Raw genomic sequence first — 21258 nt, 5'->3', positions numbered from 1 at the left:
GGGCTCCCTGCCAGCTTTGCCAGAAGTCAGAGACAGAAAGAGGCAGACAGCTCTGGAATAAACCACTTCATGATCCAGTCTAGACTTTACTGAGCTCTTGCAAAAACTTGGTATTAATGTAACATCGACGTATAAAGTAGAATGGGTCCGATTTCTCAGCTGGAGCTAGATGAACTTGATGGAGCCACAGCAGTCAGTGGGACGATGCTCACAGACCTCAGCTGCCATGTGAAAATCCTGCCCGCGGGGGCAGCCTGGGCCAGGGGAGGGCACTCCGTGCCCTGGGGCTGGGTACCACGTTGCAGGCGGGTGTTCTGCGTTGGCAGGAGACGCTGCCCGTGCACTGCCGTAGCTGCTCACCCCCGGTGCCGCTGCCTCCGTCCCCGCTGCCCACGGGGAGGGTGCTCGGGTAGCCGTGTGAGCTCGAGGGGAGGACGGGGCGGGGAGGGACGGCGCCAGCCTGGCTCGTTCGGTTCCCTTCTCCCGAACTGGGATCTGCTTTCCACGTCTCCGGGTTCAGGCAGATGGAGCGCCGTGAGCTGGGGCTTCAGGGCTGCCGCGGGAGCTGCTGGCAAGCTTGAACTGCAGGTGAGGGTGGCAGGGGAGCTGCCAGTGCTGGCCGTGGTGCCCCGACAGTGCAGACAGGCTGGGCAGCCGCTGCAGCACTGCAGCGAGCCGTGACCAGCCAGCAGCATCTCTCCTTGCATTGCTGGTGCTGAGGCAGTGTGGAGCTGGGGTAGAGGTCAGTGCAACCATCCAGAGCCATTTCCCGTGGAGAATTCCTGGCCAGGAGAGCTGCTGTGTGAGTGCTACATGCTGGCCGTGGCCAGGTCCTGGGGATGTCTTCTGTGCAGGAGAGGTGGGAGCCGGGGTCTTGGCTGGCGGCACTCCACGGGCTCCGAGTGCCGCGATTAGCTCGGGGGAGGGCTGCCGGGCGGGAGCTCTCCTGCTGCAGCCAGACCACGGACGGGAACCGAGTCACAGCCACGGGCCGATAGGAGGGAAGGGAAGAGGGTCCATCCCCTGCAAGGAGCAGAGCGCACATCTTCCAGCCCCTGTGGCAGACGTGAGGGTCACTCGGCACAGCAGGAACATGTGCCAAGCCTGTTGCACCAGGAGCTGGCTGCTCCAGCTGCTCAGGACCGTGGGCACATTGCTGGAGCCCTCCAGGTGGTGGGAGACATGGAGCACACGTCTGAGGGGCTGTGTGTGCTCAGAAGGCTGCAGCCTGTCAGGTTAAGCACGTGTTTGTGGTCTGGTACCAGCTCTTCCTTGCTACCATGGGAGAGCAGGCACCGTGTGCCTTCTGCAGTCCTTTCCCCTTGCACGGAGCCAGTCAGTGGCAATTCTGATTATTGTGGCACTGTTTGGAAGCAATTATCTCTGTACAGTGAAGTCCAAGCCTTGTCCTGGTTCTGCCGTGCTTCCTGGGGCACGAGCATGGCAGCAGGCCTAGGAAGGGAGGGAGATATACAATGGAGTCACTGTGTATGGATGAAGGATGCTTTCCTCCCATCTCACCCAGAAGAACCCATCAGTGTCCCTTGAAAGGCAGTCCTGGCTATGCCTTCCTACTGTGTTGGGCAAGGACTGATGGCCCTCGGGGAGAAGGTCACACCACAGTGCTGACTGAGGGGTCAGAGAGGTTGAGCTGGCCAGTGATGTCGGTGGGGTGATACTGCTGCAACACACAAATAGACAGACAAAGAGAAAAGAGTGTTAGGCAGTTCTGGCACTTGTCCCCGCTGCCACTCCTATCCCATGTGTCCCTACAGGATATCTCTTGGGGGTGAAGCGACGCCCTGAAAGCTGCTGCTGGCTGAGGTCCCCTTCCCAGTGCCATCCACGCTTGTGCAGAGGTCATTGCAGACACTCTTCGAGCACGCTGGAGCTGGGCAGAGGGGACACCAGGAGCGTAGTGCAGCTTCTGCAGAGCGTGGCTGCCACGTCACCCGCTGAGCCAGGCCCTCTCTGCTCTGGGAGGGCTACAAAACAAAGCCTGTGACTCATCAGCCCAGCCCACGCCTGAACCTGTGTTTGGAGGGTCTGGCTGGGTTTTGGCACCTCTTTGGTGCCAGATCAAGCTGTGCTTTGAGGCCAGGGCATTTCACCTCCTTGCTTGAATGACCCTGCCGAGACTATCCTTTCATGCAAGTGAGATGTGTGGTGTGGCTGGTTTGTGATAAAGTGTGGCGTTGATTGCTAATGTGAAAATATGGCCTGTGTTGGGGATGTGGTCTGGATTTGAGGTTCTGAGCTCCTTGCAGATGGGGGGGCTTGGCATGGGAGAGGCCATGGGAGGTCCCTCCCCTGCTGCAGTCCCATCAGCAAGTAGGGGGCAGAGCAGAAATACCCATCAATGGGCACGAAAAAAACGTCCTCCTCCTCCTCAGGCAGGAATTTACAGCGGGGCAGTTATTTCCTCCCTTCCTCCTTCCAAACTCCCTTCCATTCCCAGCTCCACTCTCCAAACTCCAAACCCTGACCTGGAAGCTCTGTCCAGCCCTGCTGTAGCCTGGAGAATCCTGTGCTGCTCTCTGGGGTCCTAATTCGGTGCCAGAGCAGGAAAGGGTCTCTGTGGGTCTCATGTACTGCAGCACAGACCCTCTCCAGTGACATTTTCCCAGCCCTTGCACCCCCTGCCCAGGAGGGCTGATGTTTCGAGGGGCTCTGGGGGGGCTCCTCGGTGACGGATTTCCCCTGCTCTGCTTTGTCGATGGTGGCCGTGGCCTTCGTGGTGCTGGCAGCAGCTCTGGCTCTGTGGCTACTCTGTGTGTTGCACACCCTGCCTCCTGCCACCCCCCGAGCCTTACATGGGGTCCCTGGGGCTGCCCTGCCCAGCCCGGATTTGTGCTTCCCGGGACCCCTTGGTGGGAGCTGGGCTGGGAGCCAGCGTGCTTCTGTCTCTCCAGGACCATGCTGGGATGTGCCGACACCCAGGGAGCCTTTCGGGGGATCACCCTGCCACCTCTCAGGGGATCACCCTGCCACTTAGGGCACTGGCTAAGATTCCAGTGGAGCCTCTGGGAATTCCTGGCCATGGCCTTGCCTTGCTAAGGGGCAACAGCTCGGCCATCGCCCATCGGCACAGAGAGAGTGGCCGAGGCCATCCTGATGTTACTCTGCTGCCCTGGGGGGAGCTTTACGTGGCTATTCAGCAGCCTACCAAAAAACACCCTTCTGTCCCAAAATCGGGTGCAGCCACCCCCTCCTCGTGAAAAATTTGGATTCCAGCTAAATGGAGTGTTTCCGTGGCACAGCTGCCGGGAGGTGTGTGCTCACGGGATGGGGCTTGACTCCCGCAGGGAGGAGAGGTGACTGGGAAAGGGGAGAGGCTGTGACTCACTGGTGGAGGAGAAGGAGGAACTGGAGGAACAAAAATGAATGGGTAGAAGAAAGGTCCTTTGTTAAACATCCTGCCTGATGTGAGGGGGGTGGAAGAAGCGGAGTGTGCCTGTGTGAGTGCGTGTGCCTCAGTGCACGTGTGCATGTGGCTGCTGTGGTGGTGTAGCAGGGCAGGCTGGGGCCTTCTGGCCTCTCTGCACAGCTCTGGGGGTGGGAAACACTAAAACAACCAAGCGAAATGGGCAATCTGGCCAGAAAAATTAAAATACAAGAGCATGGCTTTTGATTTGAAAGCATATCTCCTCCAATCACAGAGTTATCACAGGGTAACATTCTCATTTACTTTTTTTTTTTCTTGTGTAAAGTTCATGCATGCAATTTTTAATAATAAAAATTAAAATGAAAAGAAAAAAAGAAAAGAAAAAAAAAAGCAAGAAAACGGTCATATCAAAACTATGTTAAAGTAGGACTAATGCTAGAAGCACATATCAGTAATTTAAGGTAAATTATGTTACAGGGATGGTGCAATAATCCCCAAACCAAACATTATAAAGCCAAGAAATTAATCAATATTAACCGTAGAAGAGACTCAAACATGTTAAGGTATGGAAGTGAAGTGAAGGCACCAAAAACTTTAAATGACAATCAGGAAGAAAATATAGACAAGAACTTAATGTCTTCAAAAATGACTTCAACCTAACTGGGCTTATATGGTAGTCCCTGGCTGGTGGAAGATTTTTCTGGAAGAATTTTAGTTTGTTGTTGTGGGTTTTTTTCCATTAAAAATTAGGATTCCAGCTAAATGCAATCTTGCTGTAGAAAATATCAACTTCCCTTTAGGGGAAAAAAAAAAATAAAAAAAAAAAAAATAATAAAAAAAAAAAATTTGTCTTTGACCTACTTTTGGTTCTTTTGGGCCAAAACCTAGGCTCTTTCTCAGCCAAGAAGCGTTTGGCTTTGGGACAGCTGATCCTTCACTGAAAAGGTGACCTTTTGCAGGAAGCCCCTCGGTTGTCACCCAGCTCTGGCACCATCCCCACGGCCACGGGGCTGAGCGCGGCCAGCGCCAGCCCCTGCGGGGCGGTGCCATGGGATGTGTGTCACTGGGGCTGGGGCTGGCAGTGTGGCTCTGCGGGGGCTGGCGATGCGGGGGGCTAAGGGACCTGTGCACCTCGATACGTGTCTACGCAATGTGCCGGCTCGGAGGTGTCTGTGTGGTTTATGCGTCTCACATGGCGTCTGTGGGGTTGCAGTATCGTGGGTGGCTGCGATGGATGGACACGTCAGCTCTGCCAGTGCTACTCGAGTTGCAGGAGCTGCCTATGGGGAGCACATGCATCTCCTCCTGGGGCGGTGGGGATGATGTGCCGCGGAGAGGCTGTGCAGCTCGGGTGATGGTGGGCGCTAGGACGTTCAGAGTGGGGTGGAAGCTTCCCAGGGCTGTCTTGGCTCCATGGTGCCAGCCTGTCTCTCTGGCACTCCTGAGGGACCATTCTGCAGGGCTGCAGAGCAGAATCCATTTTTAAAACTCCCGACAACGGAAAGGAAAGAAGCAAGGCCGCCAGGTCTGCGTCTTTCGCTCGCTAGCCGGGAGAGCCCGTGGGGCTGGGGTCAGCCTGGCCTTCCAGCCCCAAGGGCTCTCCAGCCTTGCCCATCTAAGACCTGGTGTGGGCCTGCAGCTCTGCTGAGCATCATGAAAGAGAGCACCTCGCTGCTTTCTCATCTTTACAAGGACCCCAGGCAATGTGCCCCAGCATGCTACAGTCTCATAGGGCCTTCCAGCAGGAGGGCATTGGGGTCTCTGAGCCAGGGCTGCTGCATGGAAGAGGAGGTCACCAAGCACAAGCTGTGACATGAGCTGGTGGCAGCACCCCGCTCCCGCTGGCTGCTCACCCTGCAGAGCAACCAGCAGGTCTGCCCAACATCACCGCAAAGCTCACTCCACCACGGACCTCCTGCCATAGCTGCTAGCCTCCAAGTTGGCCACGTTGGCTTGGATGTTCACCCCATTGGCCTGTTCTTGCCCCAGCTAGCCCAGTTCCCTGGGGAACGTGTCCTGGGACCCTGGCCATGACACCCCGAGGCAGGCAGAGCATTGTGACAGGCTTCAGAGCAGTGGGGAATAATTGACCATGCAGCTGCCCCCAAAGTGGGGACCACCTTCTGGGATGAGTTGGGGTCATCTCCCTCCACAACTTGCCCATGAACAATGTACCAGGAAGAGCATGACCGGGACCCAAACATGGGGAGCCCTGTGTTGTGCTGGACCCCAGGGAAGGGGAAACAACAGCTCCATTGCCCATCCATGGGACCTGTGGTGCAGGTGGGCCCTGGGCCTGGTCAGCTCAGGGCATTGGGGTGCTCCTGACATGGGGCAGAGAGGGCTGTGGGCTGTGGGGGTTGGTGTACGATCAGGACCAGGATCACACCACGGAGCAGGATCAGGACCCGGATGATTCCCTGAAGAAGGAGCAATGTGGGAGTTACCAGGGGTGCCACACACAGCTGCCCCATTTTTCCTGGGTTCTTCCCCTCTCCTCTGCTCACCGGTGGCACTGGATCCCCCAGGTGCCCAGGGCACCATCATAATGCTGCTCTCTCAGGACAGGACCCCTTGGTTTCCTAATTGTGGAGTAGTTCAAACACAATAGAACATGGGGATCTACTCAGCACATGCAGATCTTTCTGCCAATTTTTCTCCCCTCTATTTTCTCTGCATTCTACTTGTCCCTCCTCCTCCTCCTCCTCCTCCTCCTCCTCCTCCTCCTCCTCCTCACTCTTGCACCACCCCCTGCACCACCCACCCCATCTCTGTCTTCTCTGTCCCAGTCATGGCTCAGGCCACAAAGACACAACCTGTGACCTCCCTGCAGAGCTGCTCAGGGGGAGCAGCAGTGGGGAGAGGGGACCCCAGACATGGGGGCATTACTGGGACAAGGTGCCACCCAGGGAGCACAGAAGCAGCACAGGGATGCCCATCTTCCCTGGGAGGTACAGATGATGAGTGGGAAGAGTGTGGTGTTCCCCCATGACTTCCAGGCTTCAAGGTGACAGTGAGAGGAGCATTTGTGTGAGATGGTGGCAGTCGAGCCCGGCCGAGGGCTCAGCTGTCCCCAGGGCTGTGTTCCAGGGGTGCTTCAGGAGCTTCTTGGTATGGAGCCTGCGCTGGTGTCAAAGGCAGTCTCCTCCATTTCTCACACAGAGCCGTGGCCCTGAGACCCCCTGCGATACCACATGCTGTCCCCGAGGCGCCCAAGCCTGCGGCTGGGGACGGGCCACCCCACCACGGGGGCCACATCTCCCCGCGCTGCCACCGTCCCCCCGTCCCCGCTGCGCCTCGGGCAGCCTGGCGGGGACCTGCTCTGAGCAACCCCGGGCACAAACCCGCCGGTCGCCCCGGGGAGGGGATTTTGGCAAGCCCGTCGCGCCAGGAGGTCGGGCAGCAAATCGCAGCGGGCGCTGCCACACGAGACAACAGAGTAGCCACAGTGCAGAGTGTCATACAACAGACGGCGACATGCAGAGGGACACGGCTCAGTCCGACAGACCAACAGCCCAACCTGACGCTGAAGTGTCTGAAGCTCCAGCACGAGCAGACACATTTGCACATTTGGAAACAGCTGGCTTTAGAGGCAGCAATTTGGAAATTTTCTCTGGTTATGTGAGAGCAGCGGAAAACACGAGTTTGAACCAAGGCTGGGTCTTTAACAACCTCCTCTTTGGAGCCTTTTCATCTCTTTTCTAGAGCTGCGTTACTGCTGATGATAACCAGAGACAGCTGTCACTCCTGTGCGAGGACTATTCCGAATGCTAATTGTCACAAACAAAAATCACATGTAGAGAGTGTGACACGCATGGCTCTTGGTGAGGTGACACGGTGCCCAAATTAAATCGGGGTGATTGTTTTTAGGCATACAATGACAAACAGGTACAGGAACACTTAGGAACAGAAAAAAAAAAAAAAAAGAAAAAGAAAAAGAAAAAGAAAAAATGTCATCAGTTTCAAGAGGTCAGCACCGGTAAGGTGAGCGAAGCACAGAGAGGAACATCAGAAATCATCCAGGCAAAAAGAAAACAAAAAAACAAAACAAAAACTCGGTTGCATCTCCCAACTCATCACAGGACTCCAAGCCACCTCCTGCCTGCCCTCCAGGATCCCAGCATCCTTTCAGGTACACGGGATGACTGACTCACTGACTGACTGACTGACTGGTGACGAACATGAGCTATGCATGTACACTGGCAGCTTCGGGATGGGTGTGTGGCAGTCGATGGGATGGCAGAAGAGAGAAAGAGAGAGAAAGAGAGAGGGCAGAATTGTTCTTCTTCCTCTTACCGTATCCTTGGAGGACCTACGTCTCTTGAAGCTGGAGGCCAGGGTGGAGGTGATGGACCTAAAAGTGGCTTTCTTTTTAGGGTCAGGTTCTGCTCTACCACTTTTTCTATCCTAAAATGAATATGTATAAGTAATTAGATCTCTAGTGTGTTGTTGGAAACTCTAAATCTATTTGAATACTGCCCCGTGTCATGGCCTTCATTTAGGTGAGAAAGCTACTGGAGGTGTTCTGCCACTCCCAGTGCTCCAAGGGCCTCCGTGACCCAGGGCTACAGCACAGCCACCACACTGCTACAGCTACGGGGGGCCGGCCTCGCATCTGGAGCGCTGGGAACCCCTCTGGGAAGTAGCCCTGCTCTCCTGGTGTCTGCAGCCAGGCTGGCACAGGTGACCTCGCTTCCTAGGGATGCTCTGCCTGGTGCCCTGCCCCTCGCTTCCACCACTAGCCTGGCTGGACCGAGACATGAGATGCTGCACCTACCACTAAAAAAAAAAAAGTGCTCAGGGCCTTTTCTGAGGCTGAATCCTAGTGCCACAAGAGAGAGAGAGGACTGCATTGAAAGAGAAGTCATTGTATGAATATTCTGTAAAAAAAATGTGTTCAAAAATTCAAATGATGCAGTTGTGCAAAGCCGAACGTGGTTGTCGGTAGTGGTTTGGTTTGTTTTCCAAAGTAAAACAGGCTAAAAAACAAAAAGGAAACTGGAAGAAAAAGAAAATTAAAAAAAAAAACTACAAAGGAAAAGAAAGGGAGGAAGCAAAGCGTTAGTGCCATGATGTCGTCGGGTCGGGATGAACTCAAAGAGAAACAGAACTGAAAAATGTAGGCGTTGGAGTTAGCGAGTCGGACCTGGTTGGCGCAGGCTGGGAGCACCAGCCGCCATGGTGCGGGGGCCGCGGGCCGGGGAGCCCGGCCACGCTCGGCGCTGGGCGCTGGCAACGAGTCCTCCCCAATTGCTTTCGTGCCAATGAGTGTGACCTTTCCGACGGGGGACGGAGTGACCAGGTCTGGCTCTGCTACCGCACGGGGGTAACCAAAATGTATCCCGCTGGTGCGTAGAGCATGCTCGGGGATACATTTGCTCCTCCTTCTCAGTTCTCTCTTTTGCGGACATGCACAAACGGAAAGGAAAGCAAGATGAATGGAATGAAATGTCTTTTTCTTCCATGGCATCTCAGGAAATAGCCATGGCAAAACTGTGATCCCAAAAACCATTATTTTTGTTTGTTTGTTTTAACAAATAAATCTTTCCACTTGCCTACCTTCTAGCAATGTACCAGATACTAGTGCTCTGACGTTTCCTCCTGTGGAAAAGTCTTACAATGTCAAACGGCTCTTTACCATGAGGCTGTTTACCCCCACAGGGCAGCATGCTTTGCTCACAGTCCCACAGACTCTGCCCAAGGACCCAGTGCAGTATTTTCTAGAAGGTTGGCAAGTGAAAAATGGCAGTGCGACTAGTGTGCTCTGTCCCAGCAGCCTTAACCCCCTCGGTGCTGCTGCTTTTTGGAAGCAAAGAAAAAAAAAAGGAAAAAAAAGGAGAAAAAAAATTGAGAAATGGCTTTTCCGAGACTCTTTCCAGTGAACTGAACCCAGCGAGCTCTCAGGATGCAGCAGCCTGGCCTCGTGCTCCCCTCGCTGCTCTCGGGCAGCCCCCCCGCAGCCCCAGCCAGCGCTGCTCCCCAGGGCCCCAGCCGGGCTCCTCGCGGGGTCCCCGAGCCTCCTTCTCTCTCTGTGCCTTGCTGGTTCTGCTCCGAGCAGCAGTGTCCTTTAGCCACCTAAAAGAGCTCTTGCTCTTTGAACGCCGCTGTGCTTCCCCAGGGGAAAAACCAGCCCGGGCAACTCAGACAGAGCCTCCAGCTGCCCTACACTGGGGTCAGGGGCACTGTGGGACTCAGCCCCAAAAGCAGCAGGGGAAGGGAAGTGTGAGGCTGGTGGCCTACGGACGTGCCCATGGCTCAGTGTCACTGTCAGGCACCTCTGACCCTCCTGGGCTTCCCTGCCTGAGCGGCACAGAGATGTTCCAGGAGCAGGAGAAGCCTGGGAGAGCAACAGCCCCATAAAAGGAGACCAAGGAAGGCTTGGCACTGACAGGGACCGGCACTGATGGCTCCTGTGTGGGGAGATGTCCTTGTCTCCAAAGGACAAGAGCACGCACCACCTCTTTTTGGAGTTGGTCCCGGGTATGGCAAGGGCTATCACGCTGCTGCAGAGCAGGCAGGGAAGGGGAGGTGATGGAAACTATCCCTGGAGCATTCCTCCACCTGAGCACCGGGCAGGGATGGTCAGTGGCTGCAGACTGACCCTCCCATCTGCTGGTAAGTGCGGCTGGAGCCAGGCAGCAGGGCAGAACCTGCAGTGCATGCTGGCACTGCCTGCTCAGCCAGGGCAAGGTGTGGCTCTGGCACGTGGTCCCCAGCAGAGCAAAGTCCCCATCCCAAGCTCCACTGGGGATGTTTGGGCCAGGCCTCTGCCCTGTTGGAGTTTTGCTGGGAGAGATAGCATCAGGCAGGAGCAGCTCCCAGGGAGAAGGCAGGGACACTACCCTACAGCTGAACAGGCACCGAGTTAACCCAGCTGGAGCTACGGGGGTGGGGTGGGGGACAGAGGGCCCCATGCTAATCCACAGCTCTGCATTCACTGATTTGGTGAAGGAATGGAAAACGCACCTGGTGGAGATTTGCTCTAAAAACGGTTTGTCCTACCTGCAGGTTTTTCCTCCACACATTAACGGCCGCAAACGCCAGCTGCATCTGCTTCCTCCGCGCGTCCTTATGCCTTTTGTAAGCTATCTCTATGAATATTAAAAATATCCCGGCAACAATACCTCCAGCCACCAGCATAAACACACCTGAAATAAGCAGGAAAGTTACAGGGGGCAGTGGAATTGCAACATGACCCCTCATTTCTTCTGCATCATGCTCAGCAATGGGAGCATCTGCCAACCCGGGATCCCCCCGCCATCTCCCCGCAGTCCTGGAGGGCCGGGAGGGGAACACAGCCTGGGCACCTGAGGGGTGTCAATGCCAGCTCTGGGGGGGCACAGGGTACTGAGCTGCAGTGATGCTGGGGACAGGCACGGCAAGCCCCAGAGCAGACCCCATCCCCAGGACTGTGGGGCCACTTGTGCCAGAACCCAGACCTGGTGCTCTGGTTTGGCTCGTCGGGAAGCATAGCCATGCGCAGAGCTGTCTTTGGATGCCTGCACCCTCGGGGCTGACATTTCTGCAATGGTGTCTGAGGAGATGGAGCAAAATACCCCCTTTCTCCATTGCCTGTAACTGGCCAGCAGTGCTGGTGAGGACAGGGTCCCATCCCACACCCTTCATCCCTCATCACTGCATTGTCTGGCTGTAGGACCAGTGGCACCACCTCAGTGCAAAGGGAGAGCCTGTCTCAGGGTTCTTGCAGTCTTTGCAAGATGAAACCCCTTCTCTATCAATGACACTTGTTCTGGCCCTGCCCAGGGCTCCTCAGGACTGGGGGGCTGCTCCTTGCCTCCAGCCCCCTCCTGCAGCAGGGTTCTCATTTTCCTCCCCCGAGGTGCTTTCTCCTCTCTGCATTGGTGCCAGCTCTGATTGCACTGTGACAGCCACAGTTCGGCCAGGGCAGAGGGAGGGGAGCCATGCTCACACCACAGCAGCCCCACTGGCAAGAGGGGCCCCCAGGGAAGGTGGGGGAAGCTTTGTGGAACTGTTCTGAGCACGATGGGAATGGAGCCCACCTCAGCAGCCTCCCAGCACTAGGAAAGCACAAACCCAGAAGCAGCAGAGATTTGACTGAGATGAGAGCCCTGGGGAGGAGAATGTCTTGAGCAAAAGCACGCTACCCAGCAAAGGGGGAGAAAGAGGTTTGCAGAACAAACCTGCCATATTTTCAAAGGTGAGTGTTGCTGGGGCATTGCTACGGGAATCACACTCTTGATACCTCACCCAAGTCTTGTCCAAATCCTCCATGAAGCCGTTCTCGTGGGACCTGGAAGCACAAGGAGACAGGACAGGGTAGTCACTGGGGACCAGTCACAGGCAGCTGGGGCAAACACTCTTTGTGCCTTCGTGCCCTCCATCCTAGGGCTCTGCACTTGCCTGCAGCCTCCCAGCACAGGAACCAGGGACATGCTGGCTGTGTGTGCACATGCACACCTGTGCCCATGTGGCCTTTGCACAGAGCGTGTGGGCTCTCTGCAGGGGCTGCCAGCACTGCGTGGGCACACACAGCACAGTGCAGTGTTCTGAGCAGGCATCCACCGCTCCCCACTGCCACTGCCCCTGCAGCAGCTCTGGGACAGTGCCTGCTGCCAAAAGAGCCGTGTGTCAGGTGTGTTCCCAAGGAAGGATGAGCTGGCAGTGCTCCAAGAGCTCTTGGAGAAGGCTGCAGGGAGTGAACATGAACCACATCTACCAGTTCCCTCCTGCACAGTTCCTCTGCCTGCCAGGGACACTTGGAGCCCAGGCAATGATGGACCCCAGTCCTTTCTGGTGACCCCCAGCACCCTCTAGGTCAGGGCACTGCTGCCTGGCAGCTCCCTGCAGTGCACAGTGAGGGCTGGGACACCCCAGCAGCTCAGTGTCACAGCTCAGTGTCGCAGCTCAGTGTCACAGCTCAGTGTCACAGCTCAGGAGGACACAAGCTGTGTCCTCACAGTAGCTGCCTGCACAGCTCATGGGGAAGGAGTGGGCACAGAGCACACATCCCACCACAGGCTCCCCACACTTTCCTCCCTCATGTTCCTGGTACACCCCACACCTTCCTGGGCCATCTCTAGCCCTGGGCTTCCCCATCCTCTCCCAGGAGGACACCGAGGACTCATGTGGCCTCTTCAGGCTTCTCATGTGGTGGTCCCAAATCCCATCTGTCCTGCTGCCACCCATCACCATGTTAAGACCATCCCACAGACAGGGTCCATGGCTCCCTACATCATCCTGGATCTTGCCCATCTTGCACATCCTGACCATTCTCTCTCAGGCCTTACACCTCTGCATCTTGGGCAGGACCCTGGTGGCTCCTGACCCTGTCCTAAAATGAACCTCCCAGGGCTCTCTCCCTTCACTTGCTGTTCCCAGCTGCCTATTTCTCCATCATGACATTTCTCTGCAACAAGTGTGGCATTTCCAAAGTAATTCAAGGAAATCCCTTTTCACCCATAATATCAGGCTGACCTGAGACACCCCACACTGCAGGTTAGCACTGGTGTAAAAGCCTTGGACTCAGAGGGGGCCCTGACATATCCCTGGGTAACAGGAATAGCCAGAGTTGAAAGAAAAAAGCCCTGCATGACCAAGCCAGGGCAGTGCAATGCTGTTGGACAGACTAAGCCCTGAGGGAGGAGTGGGGCGACAGCAGCACCAACACCCTGCTCACACAGACCCGTGCTGGATGGCCCCGCTGCTCTCTGCCAGCTTTGCCTACACCCCTGGCTGACCATGGCTCTGCTCCCTGCCCTGCTCTGCCCTCTCTCCAGTTCCCTGCTGCTTCCCCAGCCCTGTGAGCCGCAGCTGAGGCTGCGGGTGCCCACCCCAGTCACTCAGTGTCCCTTTGTCAGGATGGAAGGGCAGACCCCAGCGCCCCTGTCCCTGCAGAGGTCTGGAGGGTGGCTGGCAGTGCCTGGCACGAGCAGCATGTGAGGCAAGCCCCATGCCAAGAGCCGTGTACAGACTTGAGGATGGCCAGGGAGACGTTCTGCTTCCAGGGGCTGTCCTTGCGCATCCCGATCCCGAAGCCGGAGCGGAAGAAGAGCTCCCCCGTCGTCACCAGGTCACACTTCTGGGAGGCCTCGAACTCCAGCACCGCCGAGTCCCAGATGAAGGCATGGAGCTTGCTGGACACAGAGGGAGGATGGACGGGTCAGGCTGGGCAGCCCAGCTTGTCTGCAGCCTCTGTGGGTGCAGCGAGGGTGCTCCCAGCCCTAATTTAAACACTGAAGCCACCCAGCCTTGAAAGAAGAAAAGAGGCCAGAAAGGGAGGCCATGGCCAGGGCTCTCACTGTGCCACCCCCACGCAGACCTTGTGCTCCCCACCGAGACCTGGGGCGTACCAGGACTGGGCAGATCCCACCCAGCCCCAGCTGGGAAGCCCCATCAAGCCATGCTTTGGTCACAGCTCCCTCCAGCTTTTCCCTGCTTGCTCCACCCAGCTGCAGCTTCCTGAGGCCCTTCCCAGCGTGGCCAGGCAAGGTCTCGCCCTACTCACTTGTCTCTCACTGCCTGGATGGCTTCGGCAGCGCTCTCGTAGTTGTGCTTCTCCATGTGCCTGTACATGGTGCTCAGCTCCACCTGCCGTCGGAAGTAGATGTCCACAGAGCTCTGCTTCACCGTGGCGTAGATGAACTTATCCGAGGGGTTGCGCAGCTGAAAGGCAAGGGCGGGGCTCCGATGTTTTCTGTCCTTCACCAGCAAAATTTTCTCACCCCAAAGCTGTTTCCTATCTCCCATCTCCTTCAGGGACCTGCTCCCTAGAGAAGACCTTGATCTCCTCAGAGGATGCCACGGGGCAGTGAATGCTCTGGGACCATGGTGCTGGGGCAGGGGATGCTATGGGACAGGGACACGGTGGCACTGAGGGTGCAGGAGGCCTGTGGATACCATGGGTCTGGCAGTGCCCTGGGCAGGGCACACAGGAGGGTGTGGGATGCTGTGGGCCCGTGCTGCTGCAGGGCACATTCCTGCGTGCCTGGGCTGATGAGCTGTGGCTGTGTCCTTGCCAGAGCAGAAAATGGATTTGAGGCATGTGGAGAGTATTGACTGCACCGCAGGGACGGTTTCATTAGTTATAACTCATCCATAATGAATTGTTTCCTCGTTGGTTAGAGGAGGCTCTCCAGGAACTGGCAGGCAGTTTGACTGCAGACAGGCTATTTCTGGACAGGTTGTTTTCCTGCTGATCCCTGCCCACGTCTGTCCATTCCCACCCAGGGCAAGGGCTCAGACTCATCAGCACCAGCCCAAGCAGACCTCCCTGAGTCTGGACCCCCCAGCACAGATCACAGCCATGGTGAGTCAGGGCTCTGGGAACCACAAGCCATGTAATATGCCCCAGGGAAGGGGAAAGCAAGGGGTCATTACCCGGGGGTCGTTAATGCCTGTGATCCTCTCCTCAGGTCGGTCCAACACCAGGAAAGCTGCCAGGTTGGCAGTGTATGAAGCCACAATGATCATAGCAAAGCCAGCCCACACCATGCCAAGGATACGGGCAGAGAAACTCCGGGGAGCACCTGCAGGGAGAGAGGAGAGATCAGTGGCACCACGAGGGCTTGGCCTGGTTGCCAAAGCCATGTCAATCCACATGAGCCCAATGACAGCTGCCGATGTGCACCATCTATCTGTATCATCATCTAGCTCTGTCAGCAGCTGTGCAAGGAGCCTCTGCATTGCCTGAACAAAAAAAACCTCCAGCTCCTTCCAGAGCACACTGTGTGCCACCCTGAGAGGGTGGGTAACCCTGGGCAGGGGATCCAGCCCAGGTTTCCCTGCCCTGTTTCCCATCCAGTGCTGGGGCTGGCAGGAAGCTCTGACAGCTGCCACAACCGTGCAACACTCAGCATCACCAAATCTCCTATCAGCCTGCTCCAGGGAGGGCTCAGGGAATGAGGTCCCACAGAGACCATGTGAGAGGGGGAGGCTGTGAAAGAGGGCAAGGGCTTCCCTCCAGCCTGCCCAGCTCAGAGCCTGGGCTGCAGGACAGATCAGTCCTGCTGTGAGCTGTGACTCACCTTCTCCAATGCCAGAGTTTAGCAGGACTCCCCAGGAGAACCACATGGCTGAGGAAAGAGTTAGAGCATCTTCCTCCTCCTCCTCACTGTTTACTTTGAACCGGCCAAATGGGCTGGAAAACAAGATGAAGAACCCTTCTCATTGCCCTTACCCTGATTCCCAGGGCTCCCCACCATGCCCTACGTGTCCTGGGGCAGCCCTGAGTCTCTCATTCCTACAGACTGTGCCTGGTCCCAGGCAGCTCTTCCCTATTCTGTCCCACTGCCTGGCACATCCCCTGTGCTGACCTGCAACCCTGTCTGGCTCACACTGGTACTGGTCCCATCACACTCTCTCCTGACCAGAAAGATCATCTGACCCTGGCCAGCTCAAGCCTCTCCCACTGCAGCACAGAGGTTTCCCTGCAGATTAGCCATCAAAGCCTCTGGGCACAGGGCTGAGGCAGGGACAGGTGCCTTCAGAAGAGCTGCCACAGGGCCAAGGAAGGCTGAGAGGAAATTCTCTCAGAGCCCAGAAGCTGACAGTCCCATTGGTCAGGTATCTGTACAGCACCTGGTCTGACAGGTGTGTTCCCACATCCCCACGTGCTGGGTATCCCTTGCTTAGGCAGCCAGAGGGGCCAGGATCCTCAGCCCAGGGCAGAGCAGGTGAGTTAAGTCCCTGTGAGAGCCCCCAAAGGGCTGCAAGACATATCTAAGCAAGGGGCCCAGGGGACAGTTCCCAGGAGCACCACCCTGTCCCCTCCAGATCTTGAGTGGCCCAAAGTGCACTCACCTGAATCGGTCTAGGAGGTACAACATCACTGCCACCACATGCACAGACAGCCCCACCAACAGCCAGAGCGTGCTCTGGAAGGGCTGCATGAACGAGTCCAGGGTGCTGCGGGGGATTTCCTGCACACAGGAGAGAGGGGAACGGTGCTAGCACCCCCCAAAACTGCACCTTGCCCGCCTGGAGGGACCCACAGGGGCCCTGCCCTGCCCCAAGCTCCTGCTGCTCAGGAAGGGTCAGGTTGATGCAAACAAGAGCCTGCATTAAAACCAGCAGCCTGGAGCCTGGAATTTGCAGGGGCTGCACTGGGCACTGCAGTGTGGGGAACGGGCACCTCCCGTGTTCTAGAAAACCTCCCAGCCAGACCATACCTTCTTCACGAGGATGGTGAGGCCCTGGTACTTGAAGGGCTTGGAGAACTCAATGTACTGGGCCCGCTCGTTGTTGATGGTGAGGGGAGCCACAATCATGTCAGCTTGGCCACTCAGCAGCTCCCCCATCATCCCATTCCACTCCTTCTTGTTGCTGTTGTTCACCTGCCAGGAAGCCAAGGCCTGGTCAGACCCCTGCCCTGACACACATCCCCCACCAGCCAGGACCCTGCACTTGTTAGGAATCCTGCATTGCCCTTCCACCCCACCCTGCTCAGGAGAAGGGCCTGGGGGTGTTTCAACACACAATACAGGCAAAGAAAGATCACAGGCAAAGAAAGATCACAGGCTGCCCAAACTCACCCGCTCTTGGGTACCAAATTTACCATCAGCCACCAGGTGAACCTCATAGGTGAAATTCATCACACCTGCCAGGCGGATGAGCAGGTCGATGCAGAAGCCGTAGCAGCACAGTGCCACGGTGGGACGGCCTGGGGGAGGGACAGAACGGGATGAGGGGAGGCAGCCCCAGCCAGGGACCCCACACAGGATCTGTGCCTGTCCCCAGTGAGAGCAGCCACCCCACGGCTCTGGCTCCATGCAGGATGTAACCACGTTACCCTCCAGGGCCATCTGCCTGGCCACCCTCTCACACTGCCTCAGCACTGTGGGTGTGGGCAGCCTGGGGACAAAGGGGTCCCATTCCTTTGCCATGTCCCAATGAGGTGGGCTGAGAGGGGGCAGAGCAAGGAAGAGGGCTCAGTGCATGTGCTGAGGAGTCCTGACATGAGCCCAGCAGGCTGAACACAGCTCAGGACACAACTCTGGGGGGATGTTGTGCACAGGAAGGTGTAATGAGCCAAGGGGATGCCCTTCAGTTGGACTTGGGCAAGCCTGGCATTGCTGAGCAGCTCCCACCCCACAGCAGGTGCTCACTCCTCATCCTGACACAGTATCTGTGACAGTTTGAAACTGATGCTGTGTCAGTGCAGCACGTGCTAACATGCCTTGGGGTCCTTGCTGCTATGGAGATCAAGGCAGAGAGAATTGGAACATGTCAGGAGACAGAAATTCAGGATGCAATCCCTCAAAGCAGCCCTGGTGCCCATCCAGAAGAGAGACAATGGGAAAGAGTCTGTTGGGCTCAAACCCCTGGATCCCAGGGCCCAACTCCTGCACAGCACTGCTGTGAGGCTGAGCTGATGGGGGGGTGTCTGGGGACCAGCTGTGCTGTCACCACTCTGTGCCTCCTCCTCTGGGCCTCCTGTGTGACCAAGCACCCTCCCTGGGACCACTTCTTGGAATGGCAGCTCCCACCAGACTGAGTTACCTGGGATGGTCTCATTGGGTCCAGTGCAGAAGACTTTTTTGACAGGATCTCCATTGATGGTGAATTCCTCCCTGCACGTCCCATCTGCCTGAGTGGGCTTCACATACACAAAGGGCTCTTGGTGGATGGTCACAATCTGTGAGGTGAAGCACAAACACCCTCTGGTCTGCATTTCCCTCCAGAACTACATTCCCATGCTGGGAGCTGGGCTGCCCTCCCCAAACGAGCCGTGGTGCCCTCCCCAGCTGCCATCTCGGCCCAGCAGCTGGACCTCACTTTGGCATGTGGAATCAGAGAATCCTCTAGGCTGGAAAAGACCTTTAAGATCATGAATTCCAGCTGTGAACACAGCATTGCCAAGAAGAGCACCAAGGACATTTGCTTTCCCTGCACCCAAAGTGAGGAGTGTCCTCCTTCATGTGGCGCTTTCAGCTGAGCCTCAAAATCTCTTTCCCTAACAGGAGACTGATGGGAGACACCACACAGCCAGGACTAGTGCCTGGAAAGGGGCTCTAGACACTGCCCCAAGTTAATGCAGGTGTTTCAGTCCTGCCCTGGATCTTTCAGTAAAGCAGCAATCACAACAAACGTACCCATAGCACCTCTGTGGGGACAACCCTGCCAGTGGGAATGGGATTTCCCTTGCTAGACAAATGATCAGTACAACAAATGAATGGTCATACTAGTAAGATCAGCCTGGCCAGGGTCCAGTCCCTAAAGGGGCTGCTGAGTGACACTTAGAGGAAGAGCATGGCAGCAAAGCAAGCCCGGAGGGACCTTCTGCCAGTGTTACCTCCAGCTTCTGGCCATCAGCTGCTCTGCGATTTCCTGCGTTCAGCCTTGCAGCCACCAATCCACCCACACTCCATAAGAGGGTTTAATCTCCTTTTGAATCTGTTTCCACCTGGTCTCTGCACTGTCTAACAGAGCTGAACCATGCCTTGGCCAAAGGAGCCCATCCTTGTATTTCTCGCAAATCTGTGACAGGTGTCTTCTGGCTCCCATGAGACATGGTGATCACCTTGTCCCTCCACCCTTTCTGTGCTGTTTTCTCTCCTGTCTCTTTCCAAACCCAAGGATCCATGCCACCCTATCCAGATTGACTCCAGCTGAAAGTTGTGCTCTGAACACGCTCTAGTACCTTCTCTATTTCTCTCCCATATCCTCTCCTAGCCTTGCAAATGCTGCTGCCAGCTGCAGAGCAGCCATGGAGGTGGGAGGCAGATGAAGTCACTGCCCAGCACGTAGAGAGCTGAGAAGCTCTGCCCCTAATGCCATTTGCTTTTACCTTCAACTTGGTTGACATCTGATAGCCTTGAGGTTTCTCAGTTTCCCCGCCTGGCCAGATGATCTTCCTGTCGTTGGTCAGGACCTGAGATGGATCCCGGAGGAAACAGATGGATGTGAGGTCAAGGTGGACACTCCAGTGCCCAACCCCTCCCTACCCAGTCCAGGCCTGCACGTACATTGCTGCCGTTGTAAATCCCAACCTGGACCAGTTTCCGATTCTGCAGGTTCATGATGCTGTAGTTGGCAAACTTCCTGTCCCCGTCCTCGTTGAACTCCACCCGGCCAGTGACACCCTCTGAATACTTGGAGGACATCAACACCCTATGGAGAGAAACACAGCTGGGACAGCCTAGAACACCTGCTGTGCTCTAGGCATATTGAGATGCCTCACAAGGCATGAGAAGGGCAAAGGCTTCCTCTCAGTTACCTGCCATAAGCTCACTACCCTGTACAAGTCCAGCCAAGGCTACCTATGGTCTGTTCATAGACCTGTGGTCATCCCCTCCTGGTGGATGGAATCAGTTTCCCAAATGTTCTCTACCATATCTGCTGTCACTGCCCCTTGTTCTCCACCAGATCAGTCCCACTCCCCTTTGGAATGATCCATCCCACAGCACCCAAGCACTCTTTCCTCTGGGGGTTCCTTGGGAGGTGTGCCCATTGCTACAGCTTTGGTGCTGTGCCTGGCATCTGCCCATCCCAGCCTGGCTAGTGGCCCAGGCACACACAAACACCACCAAGGAGAGAACCAGCCCCCAAACCCTGGAAAGGTGATAGCAGAGACACACAAGGATTGCTTGAGTCACTTATGAAGAACAGTTTTCACTCGCTCATGCCAAAGACTGGCACTGCAGGGGATGCCAGAAATGCCTCTAAAACCGTCTCCAGGCTTTGCAGGTCTCATGCTCAACACAACCCAGGTCTGCAGGGAGTGGCTGCTGCACCAAGGCCCAGCCCCTGTGGCCCCAGCACCTGCAGATTGGGGTCTGGAAGCGAATGCAGGACCTGCCGATCCCCCTGCCCTGGCAGCAGCACCCCACAGGCACATGCTCCCATCTGTGACACTCCAGTCTCCAAATCCACAGCACCAGGGTTTGCTACAGCCAAGGGCAACCTGTCCCATGCATGGACAGCTCTTGCCACCAAGCCCTGCATGCAGCACTGGACGCATGTCTCAGCCCTTGGAATGTTCAGCAGGAAACGTGTCAGCAGCACTGAGATAAAATGGGACAGAAATATCCCCCTACCTTGACTGGGCAGAACCCCCCTCTCTCCCACTTCTACTCATGGAATTAAGCTCCAGGCTGGAGAGACCATCGACCCCAATCTTCTCCTCCTTCGTTCCCTGCCCACACATCCCAGCTGTCTAAGCATTGCCCAGGGTAGCATGGGTTGACATGGACTCAATTAGTGCCGGGCACCAGGATGAAGCCTAAAGAGCCTGGAAAAACTGGGTACCATTGCCTGAGCCTGTGTCTGGGAGAGTTTTCTAGGAGAGATGTATCCCTCACATCCAAATCATGCAGGAGAGTGCAGGCAGTCCTGTGCCACATGCCCCAAAGCTTTAGTGGCCCTGAACAAAGCCACCATGTCCTCCTGCACCTTTTCCACATGCTCCCACCTTTTCCAGCTCTCCCCCACCAGGTCCTCTGCTCCCTCCAGCAGGACCCTTTCCCCAATACCTCTTAAAAAGGGGTCCTGTCTTCCAGATATTGGTGTTGCCCACGCAGCCCCGCGGTGGGTCTGTAATATTCTCCTTCTCAAACAAGTCGTGCACGGCCTGGGCCACCACGGCGACAGCGTCGCTGATGTGGGCTGACTCGTTCTTGCCGTTGATGAGCTGCAAACCGATCACTCCTGCCGCGGCAGAGGGGAAGCGGGTCAGCATTCCTGGGATCGCTGGCTGCTCCAGCGTCACTCCCATGCCCAGCTCTTGGGACAGCGAGCACGTGGCTGCGGGCTGAGGATCGCTCGGGTGCAGCGGGAAGGTGCCTGAGCTTCAGGCAGGAGCAGGCAGGGGCAGCGGGGCTGGGCTAGCACCCTGACACCCCGAGCTCCATCCCCCGGCCCTTCCCGGGTGACAGGCAGCTTGCAAAGCCCCAGTG

The 21258-nt window shown here is 56.4% G+C and overlaps 1 protein-coding gene across 17 annotated transcripts in view; it reads right to left on the bottom strand.

Moving 5' to 3' along the window:
• Positions 1-58: 58 nt before the first annotated feature.
• Positions 59-21258, bottom strand: part of GRIN1 (glutamate ionotropic receptor NMDA type subunit 1) — a 38798-nt gene continuing 17598 nt past the window's right edge. For 2 of the 17 annotated variants that reach the window (XM_053996222.1, XM_053996225.1), the window contains 15 exons: positions 20836-21010; positions 19330-19474; positions 19152-19235; positions 17864-17999; positions 16897-17024; positions 16534-16698; positions 16166-16284; positions 15391-15503; positions 14744-14892; positions 13872-14029; positions 13339-13500; positions 11548-11657; positions 10388-10533; positions 8532-8783; positions 59-1681 (listed from right to left, as the gene is read on the bottom strand). In XM_053996222.1, coding sequence (XP_053852197.1) covers positions 1613-1681; positions 8532-8783; positions 10388-10533; positions 11548-11657; positions 13339-13500; positions 13872-14029; positions 14744-14892; positions 15391-15503; positions 16166-16284; positions 16534-16698; positions 16897-17024; positions 17864-17999; positions 19152-19235; positions 19330-19474; positions 20836-21010 — 2111 coding nt within the window. In that variant the 3' untranslated portion in view covers positions 59-1612. Of the gene's footprint in view, positions 1682-3605; positions 4848-7681; positions 7793-8531; positions 8784-8944; positions 8987-10387; positions 10534-11547; positions 11658-13338; positions 13501-13871; positions 14030-14743; positions 14893-15390; positions 15504-16165; positions 16285-16533; positions 16699-16896; positions 17025-17863; positions 18000-19151; positions 19236-19329; positions 19475-20835; positions 21011-21258 lie in introns of those variants that run through there. The other 15 variants (XM_053996229.1, XM_053996231.1, XM_053996224.1 and 12 more) reach the window with 12 other exon arrangements.

This window comes from Vidua macroura, chromosome 21 (assembly GCF_024509145.1).
Source record: "Vidua macroura isolate BioBank_ID:100142 chromosome 21, ASM2450914v1, whole genome shotgun sequence".
NCBI classification, from domain to species: domain Eukaryota; kingdom Metazoa; phylum Chordata; class Aves; order Passeriformes; family Viduidae; genus Vidua; species Vidua macroura.
Note: the sequence above shows the minus strand (reverse complement) of the source record. Positions and strands in the feature narration are given on the sequence as shown.